The sequence below is a fragment of the Xenopus laevis genome, chromosome 2L (assembly GCF_017654675.1).
Source record: "Xenopus laevis strain J_2021 chromosome 2L, Xenopus_laevis_v10.1, whole genome shotgun sequence".
NCBI classification, from domain to species: domain Eukaryota; kingdom Metazoa; phylum Chordata; class Amphibia; order Anura; family Pipidae; genus Xenopus; species Xenopus laevis.
Window position 1 is genome coordinate 190,422,734 of NC_054373.1, and position 9,679 is coordinate 190,432,412.

At 49.5% G+C, this 9,679-nt stretch overlaps 1 protein-coding gene across 2 annotated transcripts; it reads left to right on the forward strand.

Moving 5' to 3' along the window:
- The first annotated feature begins 949 nt into the window (after positions 1-949).
- Positions 950-8,695, forward strand: smpd1.L (sphingomyelin phosphodiesterase 1 L homeolog). Of its 2 annotated transcripts, XM_018247828.2 has the most exons (7): positions 950-1,257; positions 1,362-1,586; positions 2,474-3,237; positions 6,251-6,422; positions 6,663-6,739; positions 6,957-7,102; positions 7,516-8,695. In XM_018247828.2, exons 2-7 carry the CDS (start codon positions 1,395-1,397, stop codon positions 7,908-7,910), a joined length of 1,746 nt encoding a protein of 581 aa, XP_018103317.1. In that variant the 5' UTR covers positions 950-1,257; positions 1,362-1,394; the 3' UTR covers positions 7,911-8,695. The 2 variants fall into 2 exon arrangements, with proteins under 2 accessions (XP_018103317.1, XP_041438817.1); XM_041582883.1 differs by lacking the exon at positions 950-1,257 and having other exon boundaries at positions 1,258-1,586.
- Positions 8,696-9,679: the final 984 nt, after the last annotated feature.

Below are 9,679 nucleotides of genomic sequence, written 5' to 3' on the forward strand. Positions count from 1 at the left end.
TTTTTTATATTTAATTTTGAAATCTGACATGGGGCTAGACATATTGTCAATTTCCCAGCTGCCCCTGGTCATGTGACTTGTGCCTGCACTTTAGGAGAGAAATGCTTTCTGGCAGGCTGCTGTTTTTCCTTCTCAATGTAACTGAATGTGTCTCAGTGGGACCTGGATTTTACTATTGAGTGTTGTTCTTAGATCTACCAGGCAGCTGTTATCTTGTGTTAGGGAGCTGCTATCTGGTTACCTTCCCATTGTTCTGTTGTTTGGCTGCTGGGGGGAAAGGGAGGGGGTGATATCAGTCCAACTTGCAGTACAGCAGTAAAGAGTGACTGAAGTTTATCAGAGCACAAGTCACATGACTGAGGGCAGCTGGGAAATTGACAATATGTCTAGCCCCATGTCAGATTTCAAAATTGAATATAAAAAAATCTGTTTGTTCTTTTGAGAAAGTGATTTCAGTGCAGAATTCTGCTGGAGCAGCACTATTAACTGATGTGTTGTCCCATGTCAGTCTCCCTTTAAGGAACGTTTGGAAAGAAGGAGAAAGTCCGTAAGAGAGATCCACAAAAAACATCGCTGACAGTTACACAAGTTGCCTCAGAAGCGACAGTGAGACTAGAGTTGTAGTTACACAAGAGCCGGAGGCCCCGCACTGTCTCACCTCACACATCCCGTGACTATTCCTCCAAAATCACAAACATCCACTGACCCCGCCCCACCACACACCGCGCGCTTACTGACTCGTGACTGTCGAATAACTCCGCCCACGTGTCTGTGTCTCCACCAATCCCAGCATTTCCTTCTTCCCAAGCCCCGCCCTTCCACTCCGACATACGGGCGAGTCAAAGCGACAGATCATTGTTCCGCAGAGGCACCGCCCCTCCCGCCCAGTACCTGAAGTGTCATTGGACCTGACCGCTGTGCTCTCAGCCTCCCCATCCCTAGCCCCGCCCCTCGGCTCAGAACCCGGAAGTGTCATTGGACCTGACCACTGTACTCCCAGCCTCCCGGAAGTGTGACAGTGACAAAGCAGCGGATCTGCGGGGACAGAGGGGTCTCTATTACTGGGGACACGTGTGTGTGGGATATAGGGGGGCGCTATTGTGCCGGTCACTGTATAGAGGGGCGGCGTGTGCTCGGGGGAGCTGTGGGGACACTATACACAATAGGCGGCTGTAGGGGACAGTGTATAGTCAGGGTGGGGTTAGAGGTAAATACAGAGGGGCAGGTATAGGGGGGGACAGTATAGACTAGGGGCAGGTATAGGGGGACACTATAGACTAGGGGCAGGTATAGGGGTGCAGTGTATAGTCAGGGGGAGGTGTAGGAGTGAATAAAGAGGGCACAGTATAGACTAGGGTCAGGTATAGAGGGGGGAGGTGCCAGTACAGGACACAATGTATGACATGAGGGGGTTGCTGGTCCCTGTGCTCATTCTCTCCTCCCTGGGCTCCACTTTCCCAATCACAGACAAGGGACCCCCCACACTCCCCTCCCACGTGCAGCATGTGGGGGCCCAGTATGGCTGGCACAATCTCTCCTGCCCCATCTGCAAGATCCTCTTCTCTGTCCTCGACATCAGCCTGGAGGTAAGTACAACCGACACTGCAGCTGGGAAGGGGTTAATCATTCCTCTGTGTCACAGGGAGGGGTTAATTAGCACCCTAGGAAAGGCTTACTCTGCACTATACAAATCTGTATCAGGGAATGGGTTAATCACTGGTGTATGGATCTATATCAGGGAAAGGGTTAATAAAAGAGGTATGTGAGAAATAGAGGGTAAAATGCGTATTCCCCCTATAACTGCAGGGGGAGAGTAAGCAGGAAGGGGTTAATAGAAGGTGTATGTGAGCAACAGAGGGTTAATGAGTCTATAAGTGTACTTGTGCTGCAGGGGGAGAGTAACCAGGGATGGGGTTAATAGAAGGTGTATGTGAGAAGTAGAGGGTTAATGAGTCTATAAGTGTACTTGTGCTGCAGGGGTAGAGTAAGCAGGAAGGGGTTAATAGATGTGTATAACAGAGGGTTAATGAGTCTATAAGTGTACTTGTGTGGCAGGTGGAGAGTAAGCAGGAAGGGGTTAATAGAAGGTGTATGTGAGAAGTAGAGGGTTAATGAGTCTATAAGTGTACTTGTGCTGCAGGTGGAGAGTAAGCAGGAAGGGGTTAATAGAAGGTGTATGTGAGAAGTAGAGGGTTAATGAGCCTATAACTGTACTTGTGCTGCAGGTGGAGAGTAAGCAGGAAGGGGTTAATAGAAGGTGTATGTGAGATGTAGAGGGTTAATGAGCCAATAACTGTACTTGTGCTGCAGGTGGAGAGTAACCAGGAAGGGGTTAATACATGTGTATAACAGAGGGTTAATGAGTCTATAAGTGTACTTGTGTGGCAGGTGGAGAGTAAGCAGGAAGGGGTTAATAGAAGGTGTATGTGAGAAGTAGAGGGTTAATGAGCCTATAACTGTACTTGTGCTGCAGGTGGAGAGTAACCAGGAGGCCGTTGCGGAGCTGGCAGAGCGAGTGTGCAGGGAGTTGCGGCTGGCAGAGCCCAGTGTGTGCCAGCAGACGGTGCAGATATTTAAGAAGGACATGATCACGGCGTGGGTGATGTCGATGCTGCGCCCGTCAGAGATTTGTGGTCTGTTGGTTGGTGCTGAGTGTGGGACGTGGGACATTGGATCAGACTGGAACATTACTTTTCCCCCTAAACCCAAACCCCCAGTTGTACCCCCTGTGCCCCCCGCTCCTGGCTCCCCTGTATCCAGAGTCCTTTTCCTAACGGATCTGCACTGGGACCGGGACTACCTGCCCGGGGGTTCTCTCAACTGTCAGGAGCCTCTGTGCTGCAGGAACCCCCCGACTGACAATCGGACTGGCGCAGGATACTGGGGCACCTACAGTAAGTGTGACCTACCTCTGCACACCATCCAGTCTCTGCTGCGCCACGTCTCTGCCCAGGGGCCCTACCAGGCCGTCTATTGGACCGGCGACATCCCCGCCCACAACGTGTGGCAACAGACTCGTGCCAATCAACTGGACGCTCTGAAAACTGTCACTGGTCTCATCCAAAAATACCTGGGCACCATGCCCATATACCCTGCTGTGGGCAACCACGAGAGCACCCCCGTCAACAGCTTCCCCCCTCCTTATGTGCAGGGAAACCTCTCCTCCCATTGGCTCTACCACAGCATGGCACAGGAGTGGCACCAATGGCTGCCCGAGTCTGCCCTGAAAACCCTCAGGTAAATACCTGCTCCTACTGTATCCGCTGCACTTACCTACTGTACCCACTGCACCTACCTACTGTACCCACTGCACCTACCTACTGTACCCACTGCACCTACCTACTGTACCCACTGCACCTACCTACTGTACCCACTGCACCTACCTACTGTACCCACTGCACGTACCTACTGTACCCGCTGCACCTACCTACTGTACCCACTGCACCTACCTACTGTATCCGCTGCACCTACCTACTGTACCCACTGCACCTACTGTACCCGCTGCACCTACCTACTGTACCCACTGCACCTACCTACTGTATCCGCTGCACCTACCTACTGTATCCACTGCACCCACTGCACCTACCTACTGTACCCACTGCACCTACCTACTGTATCCGCTGCACCTACCTACTGTATCCACTGTACCCACTGCACCTACCTACTGTACCCACTGCACCTACCTACTGTATCCGCTGCACCTACCTACTGTATCCACTGCACCCACTGCACCTACCTACTGTATCCACTGCACCTACCTACTGTACCCACTGCACCTACCTACTGTATCCACTGTACCCACTGCACCTACCTACTGTATCCACTGCACCTACCTACTGTACCCACTGCACCTACCTACTGTATCCACTGCACCCACTGCACCTACCTACTGTACCCGCTGCACCTACCTACTCTAACACTTTGCATAAATAGACAGCACCCAACAGGAATTTTCTTAAAAAGCCTTTATTTCAAGGGCTTTATTGAGACGAAATACAGCAACGTTTCAGGCTTCCATTAGCCTTTCCTCAAGCTACTGAGTGCACCTATGGTTACACATTTTATACTATTCTAGACAGCGCCATCTACTGGCTGCTACATCTTAATTGCACACAGATGAAAATCCTTAACTAAATTGTATACACACTGTTGCAAGTTCAAAATGTAGAAACTTTTTGTACAATTTGTTGATACATTCTTCCTTTTTAATACACATTGCTGGATCATGTCCATACAACATATTGTAGTCCAAGAATAAATATCTGAAAAAGATAAAAACATTTAAAACCAACTATTAAAATCTGTGAAGTTACCGGAAAATTTTGTGAAGTTCATATTCCCTATTCAAGCCTTGAGGGGTGAGAATACCTAACAGCCTAATCCACCTCGCTTCCTTTATTAATAATTCCTTACTTCGATCCCCTCTACGGCGTAATTTCGGGGCCCCATCGACAAGCTGATATTTTAACTGATGGACACCATGTCCCTTCTCAACAAAATGACACGCCACTGCTTGTTCCACCTTTTTTGTTCTCGTATTCGTTCTTTAACCATACGAGTGGTTTGCCCCACATACTGCAGGCCACAGGGACACTTGATAACATAAATTACAAAAGAGGAAGAGCAAGTATAGTGCCCTTTAATTGTTATGGGAGTGCCCCTATGTGAGTGATAGATAACTTGACCTCGCTGACAGTTAGAACAGCAGTTACAGGTTAAACATGGGAAAGTCCCTGCTTCACTGGCCTCAATACCTGTTGTGTCATCTGTGTATTACCCAAGTCTGATCTCACTAAAAAGGATCCCACAGTCTTATTACCTCCCTACTGTACCCACTGCACCTACTGTACCCACTGCACCTACTGTACCCACTGCACCTACCTACTGTACCCACTGCACCTACCTACTGTACCCACTGCACCTACCTACTGTACCCACTGCACCTACTGTACCCGCTGCACCTACTGTACCCACTGTGCCTTCTTACTTTGCCTTCCTGCTGTACCCAATGTTTCTCTACCCAGGGTATTGATTGTCATTGTGCTCTGTATGTACAGATCCCTGCAGTCTAGTCTCTCTGATCCCTGCAGTCTAACCCTTGGTCTCTCTGCAGTCTAACCCTTGGTCTCTGATCCCTGCAGTCTAACCCTTGGTCTCTCTGCAGTCTAACCCTTGGTCTCTGATCTCTGCAGTCTAACCCTTGGTCTCTGATCCCTGCAGTCTAACCCTTGGTCTCTGATCCCTGCAGTCTAACCCTTGGTCTCTAATCTCTGCAGTCTAACCCTTGGTCTCTGATCCCTACAGTCTAACCCTTGGTCTCTGATCCCTGCAGTCTAACCCTTGGTCTCTGATCCCTGCAGTCTAACCCTTGGTCTCTGATCTCTGCAGTCTAACCCTTGGTCTCTGATCCCTGCAGTCTAACCCTTGGTCTCTGATCTCTGCAGTCTAACCCTTGGTCTCTGATCCCTGCAGTCTAACCCTTGGTCTCTGATCCCTGCAGTCTAACCCTTGGTCTCTAATCCCTGCAGTCTAACCCTTGGTCTCTGATCTCTGCAGTCTAACCCTTGGTCTCTGATCCCTGCAGTCTAACCCTTGGTCTCTGATCCCTGCAGTCTAACCCTTGGTCTCTGATCCCTGCAGTCTAACCCTTGGTCTCTGATCCCTACAGTCTAACCCTTGGTCTCTGATCTCTGCAGTCTAACCCTTGGTCTCTAATCTCTGCAGTCTAACCCTTGGTCTCTGATCCCTACAGTCTAACCCTTGGTCTCTGATCCCTGCAGTCTAACCCTTGGTCTCTGATCCCTGCAGTCTAACCCTTGGTCTCTGATCTCTGCAGTCTAACCCTTGGTCTCTGATCCCTGCAGTCTAACCCTTGGTCTCTGATCTCTGCAGTCTAACCCTTGGTCTCTGATCCCTGCAGTCTAACCCTTGGTCTCTGATCCCTGCAGTCTAACCCTTGGTCTCTAATCCCTGCAGTCTAACCCTTGGTCTCTGATCTCTGCAGTCTAACCCTTGGTCTCTGATCCCTGCAGTCTAACCCTTGGTCTCTGATCCCTGCAGTCTAACCCTTGGTCTCTGATCCCTGCAGTCTAACCCTTGGTCTCTGATCCCTACAGTCTAACCCTTGGTCTCTGATCTCTGCAGTCTAACCCTTGGTCTCTGATCCCTGCAGTCTAACCCTTGGTCTCTGATCCCTGCAGTCTAACCCTTGGTCTCTGATCCCTACAGTCTAACCCTTTCTCTTTGGCAGGACTGCTGGGTTCTACACTGTGCAGACTGGGCCGAGATTGCGCTTGGTGTCTCTGAACATGAATTTTTGTGCTGTGGAGAATTTCTGGCTGCTGATTAATTACACAGACCCGGCGGGACAGTTGCAGTGGCTGGTGCAGGTGTTACAGGAGGCTGAAGAAAAGGGAGAGAAGGTCAGAGTTTTGCACGAATCCCTCTACTTCTTTCTGTCTCTGCTGTCGTCTCTGTCTCTTGTCTCACCATCACTGACTCTTTACTGTGCCCAGGGTATCATGTCTGTCTGTCTCCTCGCCCATCTCTGCTCCTCTGTATTTCCTCTGCCTCCCCCCAGTCTATCTCTGTCTCTCGGCATGTAACCAGCCCTGCTTGTCTCAGGCATCAGTTAACCCCACGTTCTCCTGCTCTCTCCACAGGTCCATATCATTGGCCACATCCCCCCTGGGTCCTGCATGAAAAGCTGGAGCTGGAATTATTATCGGATTGTGAACAGGTCAGTAACAGTCTTTCATTTGCCCTCTCATTTGCTCTCTCATTTGTGCTCTCATTTGTGTTCTCATTTTTGCTCTCGTTTGCCATCTCATTTGCTCTCTCTGTGCTCTCTCTCTCTCACTGCATTTTCCCTGCTCTCTGTGCACTTTGTATTTATGTGCCATTCAATCTCTGCTAATGTCTCTCCATGTTCCCTTTCTTGTCTCTGCCCCCCACAGGTATGAGGGCACCATTGCTGGGCAGTTCTTTGGCCACACCCACGTGGATGAGTTTGAGATGTTTTATGATGAGGAGACTCTGACGCGCCCCGTGTCCGTGGCCTTTATTTCCCCCAGTGTCACCACCTTCATCAACTTAAACCCAGGTAAGTGTCCGTTACAGTGGGGGAGATATAGTTGGGGGGAGGGATGAGGCTGGGGTGGAGGAGGTTATTATATGGAGGTTTAGGGTGAGGACAGATGGAGAGATTTGTCACCCCTGGGTTAAATCTACTGAAAATGCTTTCCCACCCACAATTAAATTGTCTATTGGGGAGCAAATGTAAAGTATAGGGCTCCCCACTTGTTCTGCACCTGGCACCTCATTCACATCATGGGGGTACAGTATATATACAGTGTACATTATACAGGCGCCAAGCACTCTGGGTACAAGCTCTCACATACAGTAGTGCATGGCTTATTGCACCCACTGATTGTGCAGCTAATTGTGGGTGTGTCCCAGTGAGCAGGGAATTGTGGGTAAATACACTGATGTCTTATTGCTCCCCCTTGTGGCCAGGCTATCGTGTGTACCAGATAGATGGGGAGTACCCGGGGAGCTCCCACATGGTGTTGGACCACGAGACCTACATACTGAATCTGACCGAGGCCAATGCCCAACCAACGCTGGAGCCTCGCTGGCCCCTCCTATACAGCGCCCGGAAGACTTACGGCATGAAATCGGCATTTCCAGCTGACTGGGACCTGCTCATTCACACATTCCTGCAGGATGACAAGTTGTTTCAGACTTTCTGGTACCTGCACCACAAGGGCCACGTGGATGAGGTGTGCCGGGAGAACTGTAAGACTACGCTCCTGTGTGCCCTCCGCACGGGCAGGTCCAGTGACCCTGAGCTGTGTAAGGACCTGCTGCTCCCTGGGAAGCCCGTCTGGCAAAGGAAAAAGTTCTGCTAATGAACAAGAAGTTCTGCTTTACTGCTCCGACCTCCAGCCCTTACACTTGGGCTCCAAAGCTCAGTCCTGGACACGTGTGGCATCCCCAGAACCCTCAGATCCTCCTACACCTTGGATCACTTGCTTGTTAACCTTCTCACCACTAACAGCTTCTCATGGAGCTTATTGGCCTTCACTAGGTCTCTCTCGGGTCCCTATCCCTATTATTATTAGTCCAGAGAAGGTCTCATATATACAGTATATATATATTGGGGTTCCCTAGCCCTAATTATTCTCTAACCCTAAATTATTATTAGTCCTGAGAAGGTCTCATATATATATTGGGGTTCCCTAGCCCTAATTATTCTTATTGTCTAATCGTAGTCAATATTGACCATGAGAAGAAGGCATTTCTGTTTTCCTGTCCATGTTTCCCATAAATCAATTGCAATATCCCCCCCACTGTAGTGACAAATGTGCGTCCACTACTGACCCTGATATTGCCTGAGCTCTGGGCCCTAAAGCTTGCACTCTAATCACACAGCTCAGACTTCCAGGTGCAGGAGGCGGAGCCTGGGTCTCATCAGTATTAATAGTGTGGTTATTACACAGGGAGGAGCCACTGGTGGGTTAATATAATAATAATATAAATAATATATTTACACACAGACTCAGTTACAGATGAATTGAAACATTTCTTGCTTTTTTTGCACAAATGAAAGTGAATGATTTTAGAACATTTTATTTGTTTTTTGTTGCTTTTATGTTTGGGGTTCCCCCCTGGGAGCAATAAAACATGGACTTTTCCTGCGTCTCCTCCTTCTCTTGCCACAACCCCACACTCATTCCAGGAGCAGCGACATCATGTGACCGGCACTTCCTGGTTTAGTTCTGGTTCATCATGTGACCGGCACTTCCTGGTTTGTTTCAGTTCTTCGGAAGCCGCCGCGCCCTTCTGTAACCACGTGACAAAAACACAGAATGAATCACGAGCTCAGTAAGTGCGGCGTGTCTGTTTCAGCCCAAATCAACACGTGACGTATGAGTCTGTCAGTTCCCGCCTACACTGCGTCACTACAATTATCGTACACGTCACATGGTGGGAGGGGCTATAGACACTGACCCACAAATCCCCTCCCCCACCTGCACCTTCTCTTTTATTCTCACAGGGAAACGAGTCTAATGAGAAGAATCATTTCCTTCCAATACAATTCTCTATTTCTGTCACTGATTCCCCTCCTGTATTTTATTTATTTACATTCCCATCAGTCCCTGCCCCAGTGAGCTTACAATCTAAGGTCCCTATCACATTCCCATCAGTCCCTGCCCCAGTGAGCTTACAATCTAAGGTCCCTATCACATTCCCATCAGTCCCTGTCCCAGTGAGCTTACAATCTAAGGTCCCTATCACATTCCCATCAGTCCCTGCCCCAGTGAGCTTACAATCTAAGGTCCCTATCACATTCCCATCAGTCCCTGCCCCAGTGAGCTTACAATCTAAGGTCCCTATCACATTCCCATCAGTCCCTGCCCCAGTGAGCTCACAATCTAAGGTCCCTATCCCATTCCCATCAGTCCCTGTCCCAGTGAGCTTACAATCTAAGGTCCCTATCCCATTCCCATCAGTCCCTGTCCCAGTGAGCTTACAATCTAAGGTCCCTATCCCATTCCCATCAGTCCCTGTCCCAGTGAGCTTACAATCTAAGGTCCCTATCCCATTCCCATCAGTCCCTGTCCCAGTGAGCTTACAATCTAAGGTCCCTATCCCATTCCCATCAGTCCCTGTCCCA

Coding starts and splice junctions, on each gene's coding strand:
- smpd1.L (XM_018247828.2), top strand. CDS start 1,395: ATGTATGACATGAGGGGGTTGCTGGTCCCTGTGCTCATTCTCTCCTCC. Junction 1,587..2,473: donor TCCTCGACATCAGCCTGGAG/GTAAGTACAACC, acceptor CTTGTGCTGCAG/GTGGAGAGTAACCAGGAGGC. Junction 6,423..6,662: donor CTGAAGAAAAGGGAGAGAAG/GTCAGAGTTTTG, acceptor CTCTCTCCACAG/GTCCATATCATTGGCCACAT.